Source organism: Panthera tigris, chromosome B3, assembly GCF_018350195.1.
Source record: "Panthera tigris isolate Pti1 chromosome B3, P.tigris_Pti1_mat1.1, whole genome shotgun sequence".
In the NCBI taxonomy this organism is placed as follows: Eukaryota; Metazoa; Chordata; class Mammalia; order Carnivora; family Felidae; genus Panthera; species Panthera tigris.
In genome coordinates this window covers 119046186-119070535 of record NC_056665.1, presented here as the reverse complement: position 1 = coordinate 119070535, position 24350 = coordinate 119046186, and the positions used below count along the sequence as shown (strand labels likewise).

General features: G+C 46.6%; 1 protein-coding gene across 5 annotated transcripts in view; it reads left to right on the top strand.

Moving 5' to 3' along the window:
* The window catches only part of AREL1 (apoptosis resistant E3 ubiquitin protein ligase 1), a 47992-nt gene extending 35273 nt beyond the window's left edge, over positions 1–12719 (top strand). For all 5 annotated transcript variants that reach the window (XM_007095061.2, XM_007095062.3, XM_007095057.3 and 2 more), the window contains exons 9-20: positions 1202–1279; positions 2171–2312; positions 2444–2565; positions 3538–3613; positions 4102–4211; positions 5124–5303; positions 5473–5598; positions 6297–6426; positions 6514–6572; positions 8955–9044; positions 9447–9622; positions 9728–12719. In XM_007095061.2, coding sequence (XP_007095123.1) covers positions 1202–1279; positions 2171–2312; positions 2444–2565; positions 3538–3613; positions 4102–4211; positions 5124–5303; positions 5473–5598; positions 6297–6426; positions 6514–6572; positions 8955–9044; positions 9447–9622; positions 9728–9830 — 1392 coding nt within the window. In that variant the 3' untranslated portion in view covers positions 9831–12719. The remainder of the gene's footprint in view (positions 1–1201; positions 1280–2170; positions 2313–2443; positions 2566–3537; positions 3614–4101; positions 4212–5123; positions 5304–5472; positions 5599–6296; positions 6427–6513; positions 6573–8954; positions 9045–9446; positions 9623–9727) is intronic.
* Positions 12720–24350: the final 11631 nt, after the last annotated feature.

Genomic DNA, 24350 nt, shown 5'->3' with positions numbered 1-24350 from the left:
CACTTTGTGTTAGGATTTTCTTTTGAGTATTTGTATTTTGCTTATTCATTCATACCTCGGAAAACTGAGCTTTTGAAACATCCCATTCTATCCCTTTAATCTCATAACCAAAACTGAGTCCCAATTCCGTTCTACTTCAGACTTTGCTAAGTGTCATTAAAAGCTTGTCCTGCTTTGAACTAGGGGAGTGGGAATGAGGGCCAAGGTGAGGTACAGATGAAGCTAGTTTGACCACGAGGTGGTAATTGTTAAAGCTGATGATGGGTTCATCATACCATTTTCTCTTCTTTAGCATGTGTTTGAAATTTTCTTAATGAAGAGTTTGTTTTAAATCAAGAAAAAGCCAGATCTGTACATTTAGATAACAGGTTTTTTTTAGATTAAAAGTGATTGGTTTTGTCTTTTTCTTTTTTATAATGGTATAAAGAGACCCTTCTTTATTCTCACCTATTTTTATGCGCTTTTTTGTTTGCAACCACACGACCACCTTTACCCTCCCATCCCCCCACCTGGCCTCCCGTGGCAAATCCTGGGTACCATTCTTTTTTTTTTTAATTTTTTTTTTTTAATGTTTATTTATTTTTGAGACAATGCGAGAGACAGAGTGCAAGCAGCAGAGGGGCAGAGCAGACAAAGGGAGACACAGAATCTGAAGCAGGCTCTGGGCTCTGAGCTGTCAGCCCAGAGCCAGACGCGGGGCTCAAACTCACGAACTGTGAGATCATGACCTGAGCCGAAGTCGGATGCTTAATCGACTGAGCCACTCAGGGGCCCCCCTGGTTACCATTCTAATAGAGATAAAGCAGTAGGTAGGGGCCACAGGTATCTCCTGTCCATTGAGGAAGTCTGAGCAGCACTCAGCTGAACAGAAGGAGATTTTGATTGTTTCTAGGTAAAATGTTTACTCATAAAGTGAAAATCTGATCTCAGACATTTAGAACTGGTAGTAAGACTTGAATAGGAAGATTATGAAATGTCTCTGTGTGAAATTGCATTGTCAGAGTAATATTTTCAATTTGCCTGTTTTAAGATAGAATTGATGTTATTTATTTTATTTTAGTACTAAAAAAGTATCCTCTTTGTCCCTAGAGGGAAAGGGTTATGAGGAATGGAGGTAGGGACTCTGGTTTTTTAATTACAGTACCCAGATAGACCCTTTTTATTTATCACTCACTTCCTTTTCTGTATGTTGTCCCTCCAGCAATTCTCAGTGAAGGAGTTCTACCTGAAAATCATTCCCTGGCGCCTTTATACCTTCCGAGTATGCCCAGGAACAAAAGTAAGTTGAACCTTACATTTGGTTTTTGCTGAGCAGGCTTCAATTCTGGAATGTTTCAGCCTTTCGTTTATTCCTAGAAGGGCTTTTGGTGTTTCTGGAAGTTCTTACTGTGCACACGGAATTCATTGCCGAATAAAGAAAGGGTCGTCTTTTGTCCTCACGACATGGCATGAAGGATACAGAAGTTCTAGAAAGACACATGCCTAAAGAAACAAGAATTGGTAGCAAATCAGAATTCTTCAACAGTTCTCTTTTGCCCCGAGACTAAGTTAATGGAGAATGTGTTGGCAGTTCTGGCCCAAGCTTGGTTTTCCAACATGCTAAAGCTAACTCTTCTAGAATCAGCATTCTCGTTTATTAAAAACATTTGTTTTAACTTTCCAAGCTTTTGGAATCTAAAGGCAAATTGCTTTCCTCCAGCCAGTTTGCCCAACCTCATCAGGTATTTGTATATCCTTCCTGCCTTCAACAGTGTATGTGTGTTTCTATCTGTATATGTACACACATACACACACACACACACACACACACACACACACATTTACCTATAATAACCTTGATAGTTTTTTTTATTTGTTTAAATTCTTGTTAGTTAACATACAGCGCAATATTGGTTTCAAGAGTACACCCTTCTTATATTTTATGTTAGGAGGTCTGTATTGTTAACCTGCGATCCTCACTAAAGGCAGTCTCTGTGACTCCATTAATTTAACATAAGATTGGATTGTAGAGCACGGAGATGAAAAACACAGTGATACACTCCTAGTAGGTACTCACTTCGAGAAAACAGGCTTAACTTATTTGTTGGTTGGTACTGAAGGTTAGGGATAGGGAAAGTTTTTGCTGGATTTGAGGGTTTTATACTAAACCTTTTCTTTTGTCCTTTGTTAGTTTTCATACCTCGGCCCCGACCCCGTTCATAAGCTCCTGACACTGGTGGTAGATGATGGCATTCAGCCGCCCGTGGAGCTCAGCTGTAAGGAGAGGAACATTCTAGCAGCCACTTTCATCCGCTCTCTCCATAAGAATATAGGTAAGATTGGACAGGGATTCTGACAGGGAAGGCAGTGACCCCAGCCACGCTGGGCGTCTGAAGGTGTGGTGTGGACTGCACAGGTGTCTTGAGATGACGCTGTGATCATGATGGATCTTCTTGCTCCTCAGGAGGCTCCGAGACCTTTCAGGACAAGGTGAACTTTTTCCAGCGAGAGCTTCGGCAGGTGCATATGAAAAGACCACATTCCAAAGTCACCCTGAAGGTCAGCAGACACACGTTGTTGGAATCGGTGCGTAAAGTTTCATTTCCGTTGTCAGTTGTCAGGATTTTGCAACTAGAAACCTCTTTGGTGTTTGGTTGTGTTCTGCAGGTTGAAACCCCAATTTCCCTTCTCTTTAAACATCTCTGTTAAAAACTGCTCTTCTCTTTGTTTGATTATGTACTGAGTTTGGAGTAGATTTGTTCAAGACCTGTTATTCAGGGGAGAGACTTGTTGACACGTCGGCTTTATAATCTGTACCGAACTTGTTCCTGAACCATCTCCTGGAACTTGTGTGGGGGGAAGGTAGAAGTAGTGGTTGACAGAAGAAAGTTCTTATTCTTGAATCCCTGGAATAGAAGAGCTCTTGTTGGATTAAAAGGAAATGACTTTTGTTGTCACTCTGGTCTGATGGAAAAGGAGCACCTGATGTGTGTCTGTCTCCACTGCACAGACACTGGCATAATTCTTGCATTCCTCAAGAATGAGAAGGTTTGGTCCCTGTCCAGAAAGTGTTTGTGATGTTTGGCTCTGGCAGGTGTGACTGGAAACCCCTTTTCTCAGCCACATTCCCTGTGTGGCATGGCTCCCTGTCTGAACATAGCCTGTGGATAAAGATTTCTAGTGAACACTGTACTTGAAAACCAGGACTCCTTGGTTCTCTTGCTGACAGCTTACTAATTTGAGTCCTTTTTATTTCTCCATGTAAGAGTTTTCTAATTAATAAAATGAGCATTAAAAAAAAAAAAAGCTTCAAAACCTCCCAACAAAGCAATGGTATAAAGATGAATTAGGTTGTTTTTTAAAATCTTAAGTTTCTTCCGGAGATCTGTGCATTTTAAATAATAAGATGGCATGGTTAAAGCTTACATCTGAGTACTGTCTCTCCTCCAAGTACTAATGGTTACAGGGACAATGGCATTGTTCTTGTGTTTTTGTGTTGAACACCCAAGAGATGCCAGCCAGTCTTCTGACAGTTTCCTTCCCTTCACTGCTTTTCAGTCTCTGAAAGCTACTCGGAATTTCTCCATCTCAGATTGGAGCAAGAACTTTGAAGTAGTTTTCCAAGACGAAGAAGGTCAGTTTTAAAATTTCGTATTCTTTTCCTTTTTAAGTTTATTTATTTTGAGAGAGAGAGAGAGAGAGGGAGAGGGAGAGATGGGGGGTGGCAGAGAGAAGGGAGTAGAGAATCCCAAGTAGAGCCCCATGCGGGGCTCCATCCCATGAGCGGTGCGATCATGACCCAGATCAAGAGTTGGACACTTAACCGACCGAGCCACCCACGTGCCCCTCATATTCATTTTCCTGGGATCTCTGATCTCCCGTGTTTCCATACTAGGGGGCATTAGCTCAGTGAACAAAATATCTTGAGTCCTTTAATCCTACAGAAAGGGATGGGGTTTCCAAAAAAAAAAAAAAAGCCCGCAGTTTATGTGGGTTGGAATGGGGAAACGCTCACGTAGTGGAATGGAAGGAAGGTGGAGAGTGTTGAATGATGAATAAAGGAACACAAGTAACAAGAGGTGGTAGGCCAGAGTCCCTTTTTATTTTTATTATACCTTTCAGCTCTGGACTGGGGAGGGCCTCGCCGGGAATGGTTCGAGCTAATCTGCAAAGCATTATTTGATACCACCAATCAGCTCTTCACCCGATTCAGTGACAACAACCAAGCATTAGTGAGTTTGCGACTTCCCTGTGGGCGGGTGGCAAATGTCGATTGCATCACAATATGTAACTCCAACGAGGGTTTGAGATCATGCAACTGTCCTGGAAATCTGACAACCTGTGTCTTGTTCTTAATCTCGATACTTACAGTATGAACCAATTAGATTGCCTCCCTCCTCTTTGTCTTTATTATTTCAAGTGCAAAATAAGAGAAAATGCAGACGATGAGTATTTGACTAAAAAGTATTTTAGTGCAATGGCCGTTCTACTAATTACTATTACAATGATTAAGCCACTTTTCTCAAAACATACCTAAGGCCATTGACTTTTGAACTAGATCTTTGACTAGGCAGAGGTATAAACAGTAGAGAAGTAGACTTCGTTTGAAAGAATTTCGGGTTTAGGGAAAAGACCTCCCATCATCCATTGGTTAACTTCCATACTCAGCCAGGGACCACAGACTTAACGTAAGATTCTTCTATTTACTATAAGTCTATCTTTGCCCTCTATCTTCCAGTCAGTCTAAATTACTCACGTTAGTTACCAAACAACTAATGGCATTTAGACAACTCTTTGATTCTAATACTGAAATTCTTGCTTCCTTGGGATGGAGTTGTTGGGGAGGGTCTTTCCAGAACCAGGCTTGAAGAAAAATGGCCCAGAGCCTTTGTTTATTTATTTTTTTAATATTTATTTTTGAGAGGGAGGGAGAGAGAGAGAGAGCAAGCGCATAAACTCAGGAGGGGCAGAGGGTGGGGGTGGGGGACAGAGGATCTGAAGTGGCTCTGGGTGGACAGCAGCAGCGAGCCTGATGTGGGGCCAGAACTCGTGAACTGTGAGATCATGACCCGAGTCAGGGTCAGAAGCTTAACTAACTGAGCCACTCAAGTGCCCCAGAGCCTTTTAATCTCTTTCTTTCACAGGTACATCCCAATCCTAATCGCCCTGCTCATCTGCGCTTGAAGGTGTATGAGTTTGCAGGGCGGTTGGTGGGCAAGTGTCTCTATGAGTCCTCTCTAGGAGGAGCCTACAAGCAATTGGTCCGAGCTCGATTCACCCGCTCTTTTTTGGCCCAGATCATAGGCCTACGTATGCATTATAAGGTAATGTCTTAGGTATGTGTTTTTACCAAGGCTCCTGGCCATTAATTCTGGAATTCCTCCACTCTGCGCTCATTGTTCTTAAGGGGGGAGGGGTAAGTGGTTCCAAGCAGTTACAAATTGCCTTTCTGGGTACGAGTAGTCATGTTCTGTTGTCTTTCTGTCTTCTCAGTACTTTGAAACAGATGACCCAGAATTCTACAAATCTAAAGTTTGCTTCATCCTCAACAATGACATGAGTGAGATGGAGCTGGTCTTTGCAGAAGAGAAATATAATAAATCAGGTCAATTGGATAAGGTGAGAAAGAGAACCAAAGCCTTGGGTCCCATGGTTCCCAGCCTGCTCTACAGCAGGGCTGTCAAATGGAGCTTTCCGCAGTAATGGAAATGTTCTTTATCTGGGCTGTCTTTTGGACACCCAGCATGTGGCTTGTTATCCACCAAATGACTGAATTGTTCACTTTATTTCATTGTCATTAATGTAAGCACGTGAGGCTAGTGGCAACCATATCAGGACATTGCATCCCAAGGTTGATGATCTTGGCCCATTTAATGGAGCGAAAGACACATGTACGCATATATCCTACCCACTCCTCCTTTCCAGTAGAAAAAGAACTTAGTGATAATGAAGTGTCACTGCATAAGTAGCTTTGGGGGGACGGCAGTGTCCCAAAGGTCAGTAGGGGCTTAATTTGGGATCATAGAGACGTGAGGCTCTTGCTGACAAGGAACCGTAATATCTTCCTGTTCCGTCCCCACTAGTTGACCAGGTCAGAGAAGACTCACTCCGATACCCTAGTAGCTAGTAGAATGTGCTGTGGTAGGACCGCTGAAGCTTAGTAAGTATATGAAACCAGGTGTGTTGTGAGGTTGAGGGTGCAGCAGACGCCCGTTGCTGTGATGGAGTTCGTTAATGCTGTGTTTATGGGACATAGCGGCTGAGTGTCGTCAACTCCCAGCCACAGCCTCCCCCGTCTCTTTTGCCTCTTCTTTCAGGTGGTAGAGCTCATGACAGGTGGAGCTCAAACCCCAGTCACTAATGCGAATAAAATCTTCTATTTAAATCTACTGGCCCAATACCGACTGGCCAGTCAAGTGAAAGAGGAGGTGGAACACTTCTTAAAAGGTGAGAGCCTGTCTGTTCTTGGTCTTGAGATAAAAATCCCTGTATCCACAACGTGGGTCTGGCTTTAACTTGGCTACTTTGTTTCAGGTCTGAATGAGTTGGTCCCTGAGAACCTTTTGGCCATTTTTGATGAAAACGAGCTTGAAGTAAGTGCTTGCAATTGCAGACCCCCATTCTTGACTGGGTATTTGAGTGTGCACGCAGGAACCAGCTTGTTGTGTCTTCTCTTATGAGATGAGGTGGGGAGGTCCTTCGTTCTAGAGTTGGTTTCCCTTTTGTGACCCTCCCATGCATTTACCCTTTCTCCAGCTTTCAGAACATTAGAATGTGAAAAGTAGAAACTGTAGCTGATTACCCTTGAAGAGAAATAATTAATAGTCATTTATTCATCAAATATTATTGATAACTGGTTGAATAGTAAAGAACATTGGTATTGTGTGCAGTCCTTGTAAATCCCATGACATTTAAAGTTGATTTTAGGGAATAATAGAATATTTTGTTCAGAGACTATTTATTGTCTCCTGTATGAGACACTTACACAAACGTCCTTTGGACATTTGAAGCATTAGAGAACTAGCAGTGAATAGGACAAAGCCCCTGCCATCATGGAGCTATGTCCCAGGGAAGGAGACAAACCAAAAGATGTGACATATTTCAAAGCTTGGGGTCACAGCGCTACATAGTTAATATATTCTTATTCAGATCCTGTAACAACCGAAAAATGCTATAAGATGGTGAATGCCATTCTGTAATTATCAAAATAGAACTTGTGGGCAAAAAATAAAATCAGTTGGTTACTTATTTGTTGCTCACAGATGATACATACAAGGCAACTTATCAGTTCCCACTTCACACAGCTTTTATGAAGAGTGTGTTTTTGCAAACTGTTGCCTGTAAGGAGGAAATTCTTCAAAAATGAGAAAACAAAAAAGTAGTTTCACGTGGTCTTATAGAGTGTTTATTCTTATTAACTGAATTGGCTTCAAGAACAAGAATTAAAGCCGGGTGCAATTTTCATCACATTTGTACCTTCATACATGAAATTCAAACAAAATGAACGCTCCATCTCTCAGCCTAAAGTTTCTCGTAGATTATCATCTAGTGCTGTTTATTTTGGGGGCTGAGGAATAGCTAGCTACTGGTGTATTTTGTTTTACCGTGAAGCATGGCATTTGTAACAACGTTTAAAAGTGAGTAGGAAGGAAGGACACAGTCTCTTCCAGTTACTCGGCACTCTACTCGCACTCATTAGCTTAGCAGGTTCTTCTTGAAGGAGGCAAGGCTCCTCAGGTTTAATTTGGGCATTTCTGGTCTCTTGATTAGGATGTATCTTTTTTTTTTTTTTTTAAACATTTATTGATTTTTGAGACAGAGACAGAGAGAGACAGTGCAGACTGGGGAGGGGCAGAGAGAGAGGGAGATACAGAATCCAAAGCAGGCTCCAGGCTCTGAGCTGTCAGCATACAGGCTGACGTGCGGCTCGGACTGACGAACCACGAGATCATGACCTGGGCCGAAGTTGGACGCTTAACGGACTGAGCCACCCAGGCGCCCCAAGATGTATCATTTTTTATAACTATTGAGTAAGTACTCACAGTCTGCTAAGTCACATGCTGGTGCCTGAACCAAATTAGGATATCAACAAGATGTTTAGGCCTCTGAAGTCATTAATGTTCTCATTTTTTTGGTATACTTTTTAATTTATCTGATCAAGTAGAGGCCGGGCTAAAGGGAAGGTAGTAAAAGTTCAGTCCACAAAAGAAGGATGGATCCCAATCCACAAAAGAAGGGAAACAGAAAAGGCCATCTGAAATATTCATAGGAGCTGGGACTTTTCATCAGAGGGAATGGGCCTGCCTTTTCTTCCTGGTGTTCCTAGGCTCTCTCCAAAGCAGACTCAGTAAATACTTGGTTCTTTTTTTGTCCTTTGTTTCAATTCAAAATAGTCTACAGCAGTAGTTTGTTTTTTTTTTTTAAACAAGAAAGCAGTTCTTATTCTGTATGCCTTTTTATTTTATTTTTTTAGAGAGAGAGAGCTTGTGTGAGTAGGGCAGAGGGAGAGAGAGAATCTTAAGCAGACTACGAACCCAGTGCCGAGCCTGACACAGGGCTCGATCCCACGGCCTTGGGATCATGACCTGAGCCAAAATCAAGAGTCAGATGTTGAATCGACTGATCACCCAGTAGTTCTTAATTAGGGGTGCACATCAGTAACAGGAAACTTTTTCAAAATACACAAGTTCCTAACCCATTCCTGGAGATTTTGATTCCGTAGGTCTGGGGTAAGGCTTTGGGCATCTACATATTTTTTTAAAAAGCTGTGTGATTTTTACCACGCTGGTTAGGAACCATTGGCCTGTTATAATTAATTTTCCTAAAGCAGAGTTCTGGCATTATGATCTCACCTTATGGTCTTTTTCCTGGTGTTTTCTTTATTCCATATTTTGCATGTTAACACAGGCAATTTTGACCTTATGTTGCGTCTTTGTCCCCTGACTGTCCTGGTAACACCTGACTATCTTCTCCAGCTGCTGATGTGTGGGACTGGGGACATCAGTGTGTCTGACTTCAAAGCCCACGCAGTGGTCGTTGGCGGCTCATGGCATTTCAGAGAAAAGGTAAGTGGGCCAAACTTCCTTTCATTGGATTTGTGCCCTGTTACAAGGAAAAGCTTTCAGAAGAGAAGTATCCAGGAGTCAGAGAGGCAGACGTATCGATTGGGAAAAAATGACACATGAGGGAGAGACAGGTGGTTGTCCAGGCAGAAGGGAGCCCTGGTCCCTCGGGCTGTTGTGCTGCCTGCCACAGGAGTCGTGCGTGAGAAATGCAAAGGAATAGAACCAGGCAATCAACGACCACCCTGCTGACCGTGTGACAACAGAAATTCCTAAAGAGGTTGTCGACTGTAACCATTGCTACCCTTGTCGCCCACTTCAGAGTATCCTGTTCTCTCCCCAGGGGTCAGATCCTAGGCTGCACACTTGTGTGTGACCCCACCTTGTGCTCTCTCTCTCTGGCAGGTCATGAGATGGTTCTGGACTGTGGTTTCCAGTCTGACCCAGGAGGAGTTGGCTCGGCTGCTACAGTTCACAACAGGCTCCTCTCAGCTACCACCCGGAGGTTTCGCTGCCCTCTGTCCCTCATTCCAGATTATTGCTGCTCCGACCCACAGCACGCTCCCGACTGCACACACGTGGTGGGTACCAGACCGTCCAGTGCACGCTCACGGGGGAGGGTCGTCCCAGCCCCTGCCAGTGCTTCTGGCAGTGTGAGTTAATCCCTTCTCCCCTTGCCCTTCCAGTTTTAACCAGCTGTGCCTCCCCACGTATGACTCGTACGAAGAGGTGCACAGGATGCTGCAGCTGGCCATCAGTGAGGGCTGCGAGGGCTTTGGCATGCTCTGACCGCCCTCCTGCCATCCACTTGGCCCTGTGCTTTCCGGAGCACCTGGGTGCACGTAACAGCGTGATAACACTGACCCAGACATCCACGTAACGTACACGGAACCATCGGCCAGAAGCTGCTGCATGCTCCCCAGTAGCTGGAGTATTTGGTCATCTGTGAGCTGGATCCTTCCCTTGCTGCTCCCTACACATCTCTCCCACAGGCCACTTGGGCACGGTGTGTCATGTGAGCTGCTCACTCAGTCACGAGAGGAGGACCGTGCTGCCGTAACTTCATTTGGTTCTTAGAAGATCTCAGTGGCAGGAGCTGCTTCAGTAGCTGAGGAAGATTACACAAAGGGCTCAGCTTTCTTAGAAGGCTGGCCTCCGCCTTGCTCAGCCTCCTCTGCTGGTGTCCCTGAGAGATCCCCTCTGCAGCCCTCACTACTTGACCTGAGGTGATGTGAGTCCCTCTTGTGGGCATGGTGATTGCCTCTTCTCACCAGGAGCCGGGAGAAGCACCTCGAGGAAGGGGCCCACATGAGCCACATGAGCAGTCTTCATTTTTGTCCCTCTGCACAATGGCAGGCTCAGGCCATGGTACTGGACTACCTCTAATGGGGACTGATAGCACAAAAGGATTTTTTTTGTGTGGTGTCAGAACTGGAAAAGGAGCTTTTTCCCTGAAGGCATTTCTGGAAACGATCATTAATCCATAAAGAACTCTCTACGCTTTTTTTTGAGTGTGAGCCAGTGAGAAAAACAGACCCAAGAATGTGAAAGATAGCTGGGCTATAGCTTCCAGTGCCGAATATGATTTTCCCTTAGGGCCTGGGACACGTCTAGGCACATGGCTGGCTTGAAGACTACTGACGTTTGTCCCTGAGTTTGTTCTTTACACTGAGGTGTGGCTGGGCCTGGCCACTTACCTTCAACTTATTCAGTCTGCTAAGAGCTTGGGATTCTTTAGCTTTCTACGGAAGAAAATTTTGTAGCAAGGGATTGAGACAGTAAGAATAGCATGCTAATGATGCCTGGTTCTCTCTTTGCTTGGTTTTCTCTGGCAGCACTGAGGCAAGGGAAAAGGGACCTGTGGCTCAATCACAGGTCCTTGGGGTCAGGGCACAAGGAACATACATAGAAGAGCTGTGTCAAACAACAAACAGCCAGCTGCTCAGTGACTTCACTCTGTCAGTTGCCAGCAGGAGTCCCAGTGGAGGGAGGACGATCTAGTAGGTTCGGTTACACGATGACTGAAGAGAACCTGCAGCTGTCTCTTGGAAGATCACACCATCCTTTCTCATTACAGTTTGAATACACACATCTTCAAGACTCAAACTCTCATCAACTCTCCAAATTTCTGTGTTTAAGAAGGCTTTGCTGCAAGCTACCCTTCTCAACGGGGCATTCAACTCTGAGAATATTACAAGCCATCCTTACTGCCAAAACCAGCAAGTACAGAGGCCAGAGATGAGGCAGGACTTATGGCAATGCCCTGGCCTCGCCGAAGCATGTCTGAGCCCTCCCGTTCCCAGGGATCACAAGGAACAAGCCCTCCCGAGCTGCTCCCGCTGCTGCCTGACCTCACTCCTTCGCAGTCGTCATTTGTCCTTGGCATGGGTGCCGACCTCACTCATTCTTGGGGTCTGGGATCCAGCGTCAGGGCCTCGACACCCACAGGGTCCTCCATGCCACACGGTCACTGCTCTCCTCAGGGACCAGGACAAGGTGCTGCTGCTCGCCCCAGTGTCTTCCCATGGGACACATGCAGGCGAGTTTCGTCATCACCCTGGACAAGGCGACGTTGCCCCTCGGGCCTGGAGGGGGGCTTCCAGCTGGGGGTACGTGGGCTGGTTCTGCTGTCCTTGGCAGTTGATCCTCTTCTGGACTCTGCATTCTCCCCTCCGTGGCCCTCCAGAGACTGCTGCTGGAGCTCGATTTGATTTTCTTGGCTAGATCTGTCATTTTAAGCTCCAGTCATAGCACTTTTCAGAGCATCCTGGGTGCCACCGCGGCTGGCTGCGGCCGCTTGCGTGCCTGTGGTGGGCCTCGGCCCCAGGGTCTTTGTGTAACAAAACCCTTTGATACTGTTGTGGTTTTCTACTCTTCAGGGTACTCCCTCTCCCAAGTCTGTTCAGAAGTATCTTCGCTCTGTTTGGCCTTTTCCTTTTCTCTTTTTTCTAATCTTGCTCTGGTACTAGTCAATATGGGAGAAAAAGGTACATGTCAGAGAGAAGGGGAATATGTGTTACTTCTCGGGCAATTTTTACTTTCGTGTTTCTTCTTTTGGCCAGTTCTTTTGTTGATGCCCTTGTGGCCCAGGTACTTGGGGGAGGCGGGCTGAACGACTGGCCTTTTAGTGTCTTTGAGGGAAGTCAAGCAGCAAGTGAACACCAGGGAGAGCATCAGCGTGTTTTCTAGAGACCAAGCCCTGCTGCAGGTCCGTCAGGCCAGGCAAAGGGGCCAGGCAGCTGTAGTGAGACTGTAAATATTTTGTACAGGAAATAAATACCAAAAAGGGTTATGTAGCGAGTGACTCTTCTTTAAGTGGCGACTCAGGGCTCAGACTGGAGGTGGGGAAGGAAAGGAAAGATTTGGAAATATTTTTGCATTTTCCCAGTAATTCTTTCAGAAGCTCCCAGCGCCAGGTAGAACGTGCGCACAGAGCCCTGGCCTGTCCCAGCTCTTCTCGCGCCTCCGTCCTTCCCTGACCGCCGTCCCTGATGCCGGGCAGGGCCATGGTGCCTGACAGGTGCTTGCGCCCACCTCCTGAACAAGAAACCAGTTTGGCAAGAGCAGAGGGTGTCTGTTTTCATCAGTCTTTTAAACATGAATTTGTTATTTTACTGTGTAAGAAACTCAGCATAGAAAATTTGGAAATAAAAAGCACGAGAGAAATAATTCACCTGCCATCCAGCGGTAACCACTGTTAAGTGATGTGTATAGCCTTCTGGTTTGTATACAATCACGTTTATTTCCACGCCTCCTCTCCCCCTCCCCACCCTCCCGAAGTGGGCTGGCATGGCAGACAAAAATACTGCCTGTCAAAAAGTTTGGAGGGGAGGGGCACGTGGTACCAATTCTTTTCCAACCAAAGGTAAGCGTGGCAGAAAACCAGACCTCGGGGCCCTGGCCTTATTGGGGAAGTAATCTTGGTGTCATTACTTATTGGTTCCCAATTGGGAAAATTGGAAGATCAACAAAATTCCGTTTGGAATTGTGTTTAAAGTACTGATTTTTGCCCCATCTCCCAGACCTAGTGAATTGGAATCTTAAGTTTGAACGCCACCCTTAGAGTGCTGTCACTCTACTCCCACCTCCTCAAGCTTCTGAGTGATATGAGATGTCCTTAAAAAAACACAGTTCTGCCCCTCTAACTTCATGTTTTTAGGTTACCAGTCCTACGTCTTTTATACTTGCTGTTCTCATGGCTTTGAGTGAGTCCCTGGGAACGGTCATCATTGATTGATTTTAGCCTATCATGAAGTTATTCTTAAGACTCAAGAGGGTGGCCGGATTGCTCTTGAATTAACACAGTAAGTACTAACTTTAGCCTGTCATGCACTGTTACCTCTGAGCCACTGCAGTGAGCCCTCTGACCTCTGCCCAGCCACATTTCTCTGAGAACCACAATAGAGATTCTCTGACAGGTGGCTTGACCCAGAGGCTCCTTGTCTCTACTTCTGCTTCACTTAGACCCTCAAGCATAATCGAACACCTTCAGGTATTCTGTAATACTTTTATTTAAAAACAAATTTCCTTTTTTTTTTCTTTTGAGATGTAACATATATACAAAGAAAAGGTCAACAGGCAGGCACAATTTAATAATTACAAAGGAAGGGCGCCTGGGTGACTCAGCCAGTTAAGTGTCCGACTTCGGCTCAGGTCATGATCTCATGGCTCATGGGTTCGAGCCCCACGTTGGGCTCTGTGCTGACAGCTCGGAGCCTGGAGCCTGCTTCAGATTCTGTGTCTCCCTCTCTCTCTGCCCCACCCCTGCTTGCAATCTCTCAAAAATAAACATTTTAAAAAATTTAAAAAGAAAAAAGAAAATGACTCAGCGCTAAATTGTCTCAAAAATTGTGAAACGGGCTAATATTTCTGACTCAGAGTACTGCCTTTGTGCAACATCTAACAGAATGCCATTCCAGAGTTATCGGAGAGCTTAGTTTTTTTGGTTTGGAGTACAGAGGGTGGATTTAGAAACGCACAGGATATATTGTGATGATTTGGATTTACGTTCAATAGAGTGATACAGAGGTGCCGCCTAGAGCTAGCTGTGCCTTGCTGTGAATACTTCCGTTCTGCCCCCTACCCGGTTCAGTCCACTTTAATTCTGCTCACACAAGAACACTTTGTGATAGCCACAGCAGGGACCTGGGCTCAGGTGTGGTCTCTACAGGATGGTCCACGGATTCCTGGTGGAAGAAGATGTGGCGGACCCAGTCACTTGCCAGATGTCAGAGGAATGATGGCTGTAGGTTTTTGATACGCCATCAGAAGTAACTTTAGCAAAGCGGTCCAGGTTGTGGGTACAGCCCAGCCAGCTACAGCGGCTTCTTCCAACACGAGGTGGTACATCTAGGAGCCGGGATCAAACACATCACAGAACCATGATATCCATCACCTTACAAGAACAGTGTGGGGCTCCCCTTCTAGATCCCTTTGACCTTCCTTCAGGGAAACGATGGATAATTCATCCAGGATGAAGCCTTTGGGTGCGGTTGCTACCCAATTAGCAGACTAACATAGCTTTTATCATCTTTGGTGACCATGAATGCCTTAGACCAGGGTCTGCTGGCAAACCAGGCGACTTTCTGAGTGAGCAAGGTCTTAGGACTTCATCTCTTAGGGAGAACTCTAGGAAGAAGTGAGTCTTGGACTAATCAAGGAGCTGGGTGAGGAGATAATTTTTTTTTGTATGTTTTATTTATTTTGAGAGAAAGAGCGTGAGCAGGGGAAGAGCACAGAGAGGGGGACAGAGGATCCGAAGCAAGCTCTGCACTGACTTCAGCGAGCCTGATGTGGGAGTCGAACTCACAAACCGTGAGATGACCTGAGCCAAAGTCGTATGCTCAACTGACTGAGCCACCCAGGTGCCCCGATAAATTTCTTTTATAGACATCATTGTGTCCTTGACCAGGTGGCCCACCCTAATGAGGGGAACCTACCTGTATCCTTTGTTTCTGACTCCAGAGCCCCTGGGCTTGTAGCCTCCCCTGCAGCAGAGGCATCCATCATTTGGCCTTTTGTCAAAGAGGATGTTCTTAGACCTATTTGCATCAAGTGGGCAGAAGGGGACCCTCAGAGGATAGAGAGCTGTGAATTGATGAGTTTGAATGTTGGTATTTTTAACTCCATGGTTCAACCTTGGGCAGGATAATCTTTGAGTATTAGTTTCCTGACCTGCAAAGTGATGCAATTAACTAAATAAGAAAATTGGCTGATAACTTCGAGTTCTTGGAAGGTTTTCCTATCTATGGTATGTGTGCTACCATATTGCCTATGGCTCTGGGCCCCGGTAATTTCCATAGCAGGAGGCTATATGGGTCTAGGGGTGGTAGACGATGCTAGAGTGGATGACTGGATTGGGATGGTGGCTCTTTTCCCTCCTTGCCATGTTCAGGCAGGCCAGAGAGAATGGGTATTCAGGATGTCTAGCCCAAAAAACTGTGAAAAAGGCCCCCAGGTCAGAAGAGACCTCCTCTCCTTCCTTCATATGACGCTGCAAAGGCCAAAGGTGGTATAAATTTCAAACTTATTTCATGTGGCATAGTGGAATAGGCAATCTAGAGATAAGCAACCAAATACCCTCGACTTCCCGTAGCTCCTCTGATTACTGAGTCCTGATAATAGTGGCCTTTTTTTTTTTTAGTTCCTCCCTAACGCTTTAATAACTATTATCTTATTACCGACCGATTATTATCTTATTACCGACAATGACCCTGCGAGGTTGGTCTCGTTCTCTCCATGCCACACAAGACACAGATAGACTCTGAGAGGAATAAGTAACTGCTGAGCTTCCTTAGCGATTAAGTGGCAGAGCTGTATTTGAACATGGGCCTGTTTCATGTCAAGGCTCAAACTCTTGCCGGTTTGTCTCAGGCAGATTAGTTTAGACTAGGGAACAGCCCAGGTACTGGGCCACCAGGGCTCCGTGACTCTGCCTTACATTTGCTTGGTGACACTGTGTGACAGATAAACATTTTATGCTCATGTTTACCTGTCAGTCACTTGAGGATTTGGGATTTACAGTAGGGAGAAGGCCTTCCTCTAAGAAATATAACTATTGGTAGTGGCTTTAAAATCTTTTGCATGGAGAGAGTTCCAAAGAATACCAGCTAATGGCTTGAGGGAAGTGTCTTCCAAGCTTGAATGAACCTGCATAAAGAACACAAGAAACCCTTGAGGATATAACTGAGGGAAAAAAATCCTGAAATCTTAATATCCCCAGTTTGGTAGAAAAAATCCATAGATCGCATGCAAATGAAATCATTAGAATGAGGTCAGACATGCTACACAATACCCTGATGTTTATCTCTGGTAACTAAGTCTGCAGAAAAGGGCTCATTTAAATAAATCTTTTTGTTTCAAAACTTTCCTTACATGAAACACAGCACCGTTTGGTAAAGGCCAAATTCCTGGTGGTTATCTCACTGAGGAAGCAGACTGTTTTCAAGAATGCCAGTTAAAGGGAGAGCTACGTCTGAAACAAGACTGATTCTGTTGGAATTATCAGCATAGCATCTTCCCCGGGTAGGGGTCCTGTACCTGTCTGGGATGAGGTCACCATTTCTACAGTCCCCACTTCACCTGCGTCATGGATTTGAACATGAAGGAAACTTTCGGAATCTTCCCATCCTCCTCCTGCAGACCAACAATGTTCCCTCTCTCCTCAGAACTCCCACTCGAAGGAATTGCCAGGACATTCCTCTCTTTGCCTATTAGCAGAGTCAGGGATATCAGAGTATTTGCAAGCCAGCTAGAGAGCCTTTGATGGCTTTTATGTTCTGTTGAAAACAAAATGTTGTGTTATTGTGTAAGAAGAAGGTTATGTGTGTGTCATCATTTTGTGCTAGATCTCATAAGTTCTAGGTCTAATCCTGCTCCAGGCGGTCATTTCGTTTCCAACAAATGTACCTCCCCTGCCACCACCACCACCAAAAAACCAGACACCCAAATCTGATGTTTCTGTTCCCTCATTGGTTCTGTGGCCTCCGTTTTCCCTTTAGTTCTTTGTACCTCCTTTGCATTCTAGCAGACTTTTCCTGTGTATCAGGCATTGTGCAGGGAGCTAGGGACACACGAGACAGAATGTGATCCCTGCCTCTGAGCAGCTCACAGTCTTGTCTGGGGAGACAGACCTATAAATAATCTAATTTCCTTCATTTCCTTCCCCCGAGGCTTGACCACCCAAACCCATCACCATCAATCCCCATAGGTTCTCTCATTCTTGTTTAATTTGGGTGGGGGGGGAAGTTTCTGTTTATGGACTTGGAGACTTTCCATAGAATAGGAGTAACGGCTGCAAGTGAAATTTGTCTGGCTCGTTACACATATACAAAAGTAGGGAATTTATGTTCCCTGTTGATTTTCAGAGAAGCAAGAACATTTGCAAAGATGGATTCCAAGCTAGGAGACCCCCATTGTGCCATGAATTGGCCATCACCTGAGCAGGTCCTAGGAAAGGCTGGGAAAGGGAACTCAGATCTCAGGACCCACTCTCTCCCTTTAACCTTCTCTTCCAGACAAAGCAGACCTGAAGTGTTGACTTTGGCAATGGGGGAACTGGCCAGTAGCCTGCAGCTCGGTGAATGAAATTAAAATCTTGAGTGGATTGGGAGAGGGAGGTATCTCCAACACTAACAGCAATAAGGGTTCGTACAGCGGTGGCAAAGGAAAGAAAGTGATGCCATTTCCAGTGAGTCCAGAGGCGTGAAGAGACAAGTCAACTTCATGAACAGCCATGAAATTGGTTGAGACCATTATGGGTGGAAACACTGAGCTTTACCCCAATTTCCCTTGATGTCCATCACACCCAGGAAATTGGAATCCTTCGTCATCTCTTTGTAGTGTGCTACAGCAGATGCCTGTTCCTCTTTGGGGTTTGGGCAAATCCTAATGTTGATTCCCCAAGCTTCTGAACTGGATCATAGCTGGATGGCCCTTGGGTCAGGCTATTGCCTTTAGGAAAACCTTCCGTCTTCTTTTCCCGGAGGGATTTCTCTCATACTCTGTTTATGATGATGCCAGCCTGTGTCTCCTCAAATGGTCAGAGCAATGCAATTAAACTTGGGTATTCCTCCTATAGATCTGGCACTTGTTATCCTAGTCAAGGCAGACATGTTGGATCCTGATGGGCTCATGTGTGTAGCTCTGGAGGCGGGGGTGGGGGGTGTCTGCCTTTCTCACGGTGGTTCAACAATTCTGACTTAGGATCCCCCTTTTCTCCCCCACACCTTGAAAACTGTTTGGTTTTGGCATCCAAGCTATGTCTTCCAGACAGCCTCTCATACCCAGAGGCAGCATTTTAAAACTCTTGTCAGGCCGTATCTGGAGCTTTGGCTCCAAAAATGCCATTGTGGATTAGCTATACAGGGATTAAACACACACACACAACTCTACTCCTGCTTTTGGGGTGCAGGCTGGGCTTGGGGGCTTCGCGTGGTGGGAAAAAGGGGCCAAGATAGTGGTTGGCACAAGGATATGGAGGACTTTGGAAGCAGAGCCAGAGACTCTGAGGATTGAGGCCCGGGAAAGTTTGGCACGAGAAAAGCTGGGTATTTAACCAGGAACAGTCCCTCTATTTTTCTCGGCCTTGGCAGCAGGTCAGAGCAACAAGCAGTTCTAGCAAGGTCCACATCCTTCCTATTGTCTCCACCCCAACCTCACTCATCGTCCCAAACATCTGCTTCAGATTTGGGCCCTTGCCTTCTCCCCGATTCCTGTACCGAACCGTGGTGGTGAGGGCAAGGGACCGGTCTGCAGGTGTGGGATGGGGAAGAGGAGGGGGAGGAAGGCTCGGAAAAGTCATTTAAAGCTTTTGTTTCAGGTGCTGCAGAAGGATTAAGGGGCTGAGCTTTTGTTTTTGTTTTTGTTTTTGTTTTAGTGTGCATACACATCACCAAAATCTAACCTGTAAGTTGTTTCACTTTCTGGGTCAAGGGAGCAAGGAAGGGAGGGAATTGGGACCAGCTGGGGATGTCTTTGGGCCATCACATGGCCTGCTTTTCAAAGGCAGCCCGGAGTCACTCCAGAGGGAGCAAACTGAAGTGATTAGTGCCCACAATGCACAGTCGGGAAGTGCTAACGAGGTAGTAAACATTCTTTCTCCTGCTAGCAGCTGCATAGAAGCTGAAGCAAAGCAGAGTGGTGGACCTAGCCCAGGCCTGGAGGTGGAGGAGAGAAGTAATCCAGTGGTAGCAGTTAGTCAAGGCAGCCTCAAAGTCTCACCAGGAGGCATTTCAACTTCCTCTGGCACCTGCCCTGAAATCCCAATCCATTTTAAGTGACAGAAACTCCCCAAGGGAAAATACTGGGGGAATCTTAGGGAGTAATCTCCCAACTCTTGTAATAATAATAGCCAGCATCTAATACCACACCCTGCCCTGTTCAAGGACCTGCCTGTGTTAACTCATTTAATCTTCACATCAATCTACGAGGTAAAGACAATTACTATTTCCATGTTCCAGATGAGGAAACTGAGCCACCGTGAAGTAAGTTGCCCAGGGTTGCACGTCCAGTGATGAGTCTAGGTATCAAGTTGGCCCCGACGCTTTGTCTCACACGAACTCAAAGGAGGTGGAGTTTGGGGGCAGGACAGTCAAATCCAGAGAAGCTAGTAAGAGAGTTGCTAGTGCTCTGCTCATCTTCCAAACCGGAGACAGATTGTGTGGTCCTCTGACTTCTGGGACCACAGGGAGCCCCTCTGGCCGGCATTCTCCATCCGGTCCCATTGTTGTATGCCTCCTGAGGCTTCTGCTGCCCTTCCAGGGCAGAGCTGGCACTATCCACCCCCCTCTGCAGGGCAGGAGGCCGGCCCTCCTCTGATCCAGATCAGCTGGAGGAGGCGCCTTAGAAAGGCCTGGGCTCCAGGCCCCTGGTGGGGAATGGAAGAGGCGCTAAAGGGTGGGAGCTGGCCAAGGCCCTGTGGGCTGCCAGGAGCACCATTAAACTTCAAAGCTGAGGTGTGGGAACCAAGCCCATCACTTGGCTGGAAAGTTAGGAGCCTCAGTGACAACCAGCTCACCCTGGCAGGCATGTGTCTTGCAGAGAAGCAACTGTGGGTAGTGACAGGCTGAGGGCCTCTTCCAGACGCTCCTGCCAGTGACTTGCCAGAGCCCACTTCATGTCCTCTCTCCACTAGGACAGAAGAGTATGCTGGCGAGAGGTCACAGGAGCCCCACCTAACTGGGCCAGAGCCCCATGGACAGTGAGTTGCAAGCATGAAATAAACAAGCCCAGGACATTCCTGCCTTTGAGCCTTTGCTTATGGTGTGCCCACAGCAAGTGAGGAGTGCCACCCGTCTCTGCCCCTCTAACTTCCTCGCCCTTCAGACCCAGCTCAGGTCAGCAGGTAAGGGTCAAATAAGAGAATTTATGAAAAGTGTTTGTACAGTCTGACACATATGAAGCCTTAAAAAAAAGTATCCTATTAATGGCAAATCAATATGCACAGCTTTTTTTGGCTTTGTTGTAGATTTGAATTTGGAAGATCTGGGTTCAGATCCTGACCCTGACCCTTCTTCGTCAAATATTCTTGGATAAATTGCTTAATTTCTCTTAACTAGAAAATACTGATTGTAACGTCTACATAGCATACAGAGGGAGTGTGTGGCTCAAAGACAATGGTTGTGAAAGATGTTTTGTAAAATCACAGAAACTCCTATGAATGTTGACATTGCCTTTCCCATTTCTTCTGGTCCAAGTGGGGCTCTGGGATTGGGGAATCTCCTGTCCCCACCATGCCTGCCCTTTTGGGTGATCTGATTCCTGCAACTGGCCTGGCCTGGCTGTAGTTAAATCCCTGGAATTTTTTTTTTTTTCCAGAAGAAACTTTGGTTTAAAAATTAAAGAGGTAAATTGAACCAAGAAAATGCAAAAGGAGAGCAATTTGGCTTATGAATCCTGATATCTCCTGCTGTGAAGTCCAACCCTGAGTCACAAATTCACTTTGAACGGTGACCACAGGCCTCATCTGCAATCCGTCCTTTGCCTTGCCTGATGGATTCAGGGTTGAGGGGCACCAAAGGAAAGGAGAACCCAGAATAATAGTGAGGCACCCTCTTCTCCTTCTCACACACCTACAAAGGAGTGGCTAAAACCCACAGGTCTTCAAGTATGATGCCTCACATTGAGTCCAGCCACCAGAAGCAGGTGTCCAGAGAAGCTAATGGGCCATACACACCCTCGGAGCTCCTGGCTTGCACGAGCCCCTTCCAAGGCCATATTTTTTTTTTCAAGATCATATATTTTATAAGATATCACTGTCTCCATGACTTCCTCTGACACACCCTTATGTCAGGTGGGGGGAGGTGGCTGTGGCATTCGGGGGCATGACTAAGGGAATTTGAACTGGGAATACATTCAGTTGGGTTTACTGTCAGATTGTCATTTAGTTATGTTGGGAAAACGTTTACTTGGGTTATGTGTAATACGTTTATGCTGTATAATGCATTTATTGCTAGCTGACGTGGTTAGAAGTGGCTTTCTGGAATGTTCCTACTGCCCACTGTAGGGATTCACTTGATGCAGTGACAAGTGCAGCGCCTAAAGCTTATCACAGTACCAGAAGTATTCAGGTAGGAGAAGAGAAACAAGGGCTAAAATACACAGATTCAGAAGGCAGTCTGTGAAAATTCTTTTACTCATCAGATGGTCAAAGTATATTGAGGTTTCCTGTCATCTGAAGCTAAAAACTTTGGGGATCCCTTGTTAAGAAAAATAATACAAATCAGGTATGAAGGAGGATATTTATTTAAAATAAGAAAAAAAAAGTCACAAAAGATTTTTAAGCTAGCGAATAGCACACACATCACAAAGACTAGAAAAGTAATCCAGACCAGCATCAGGATCTGCCTCTGTCAGCCACTGTATGTCTCTGTGTGGGTCTGCCATTTCCCCTCTGATGGGATATGGGAAGAGAAACAATAAAGGATTAATTTCAGGATAACCATTGGGGGTTCCCAGAGGTAGAGAAAGATGATAATGGTTAGATATGAATTTTATGCCATCTTTTGGCACCTTATGCAGGTCCCTGGAGGGAGGACACAGACAGTCCCAAAGCTAGTGTCTCCGTTTCTTGAGTTGAGGGCTGAGAGCTAGAGGCCAGGGACCACCCTGCCAGCTTCCTATGGCACTGACCTTTGTGTGTTCAAATACAGAGAGCACAGATTTCCTCAGTTAGAAGCCTATTGTCACTGATTCTTTAGGAACAGGCGAGAACCCACCTTGACCGGAAGGTAGCACTGCACGAAGACGGCTTCAGGGACACCTCCTAATGTTTATTGGGCATTTCCCAGTGTCTTCAGTTGGATTCCCCAGAAGTAGATCCTGCAACAAGGATTTGGGTGAAAGTGATGATTTCTTTAGAATATTCCTAGGAGTGGGGGAGGGTCCTGGAAGAGGGGGGCGCCAACCAAGGATGCGATGTCAAGCCAGAGGCCACAGCGGGAAGTGGCTCAGTGTGCAGGGAGCTCTGGAGATGGAGCTGTTTATACCCCACCCTGGAGCTGTTGGTTAGGGGCTGCCCTTGGGGGCCAAGGGCAGAACTCCACAGGCACTTCCCTGACCTCCACGCAGGTGGCCAACGCAGGTTCTAACAGCTGGAGACAGGTGCTGGCACGGTGTCCCCAAGTGGTACAGAGACCGGAAGACACAGGGTGGGCAGAGTACTGACGGCACCTGCTGTACCCATGCCCTGTCTGCTGCTAACTGCTTTAGCTACACGGTCCTTATTCTCTCTAGTTATCACGTATTGATTATCTCACCAAATCCTCCCAATTTCACGGGTGAAGCAACCTGAAGCTCAGAGACAGCCGCTGTGACCTGCTCCCTCCGCAACGTGCTCTCCCAGGCCCTCCCTGACCATTACCCCTGGTCTCACCACCCTTTGCTTGCTTTCTGAGCAGAGTGCCCCGATGTGGTTTGCTCACGATGCGCACGCATTGCCTAGCACAGCGTCAGCACGTAACAGGTGCTCAGGGCCTAGGTTCTAGAACCGAGGGTTTAGCCACCACAAGCCTCCAGAGTCCAGGCCTCGTGATGTGGTGCTGTGGTGATGCCCACTCGGCGCCAGCCCCAGGCTGGGGACCACAGGGTGCCCCAGGGTGCAGACCAAATGCCTGCTTGGAGAAAGCAGCCCTGAGCAGAGACTTGGAGAGTGCCAGGGAGACAGGCCCCAGCTGTATTCTGACAGCATCCTCATTCACAGCCGCAGAAGCATTTGTGAAACTGCCCTCTAAACAATTCCAGTTTCCTAGGAATGACAGCAGCCTGTTTTCAGTGTGCCCTCAAGATCCACACACCCCCCCCCCCCGCAAAGTTGTATAGCACTCACGGCCTGTACACAAATTTAAAGTTAACGTGTGAGATTACACAGAGAGACATTGGGAGACACTAGTGGCCTCGGGAATGTGCCACAAATGGCCCCGAGGCCCTGCCTGAGGGCTCAGAGGGCTGTGGACAGATTCATAAAAGAAAATAACACAACTGGATTGTGGAGCCCATATCAATTGGATAAAGTATTTAGACTGTACACAAGCCAAAGAAAAAGCACATTTGCCTTTGGAGACTGTCTGAGGCCCCGCAGGGGTTGAAAGGGAAGGGCTGCTCCCAGCTCTTGGGAGAGCAGTGGGGGAAACAAAACACACCCCATCCTGTCCTGCCTGCCCTTCACCTGGGCCTGTGTCCTTGGGGGAGGCAGTGACCGTGGTGCTCAGCTGTCCTGCCTCTCCCTGGTGCTGGAGAGGGCAGGGTGCAGACCAGGAGGCAGAGAGAGACGTCACACTGAAGAACCTCAAGCCGGAGAGGGGCTGCCGTGGAGCTGCTCTTGCAGACTCTGGAGCTCCAGGCTGGTTGCCACCTGCCCTCCCCAACTCAGACTAAATATCCAGCCCTACGGGTAAGTGAGAAATTCTTGGCCTCGGCCTGCCCAGGCCTCTCTGGCTTAAAATCTCCTTCTTTCATGGAACTGGGGCGTCTGCCCTTAGCCTGTTCTTCCTGTTCCTCACCCCAGGGGCTCAAGCTGATTGGCAGATTTATCCAAGCATGGAGGGTAGGGGCACTGGCCTTGGTAAGCAGCCAAGAAGAGGGAGGGAGTGAGAGCCAGAGACAGAGGACAGACATAGAGTCAGAGACCGTCTGAGAGCAAGAGACAGAGTAAGGCTGGCAGTGACATGAAGACAGAGACAGAGTGAAAGAAACAGAGAGACACACTGGGAGATGGAAAGAGAGACAGAAGCTCAGAGAGACACAGGAGTACAGGCATATCCTATAGGAATGCAAGACAGAGAAATGCACAAGGGAAGAAAGAGAAGAGGG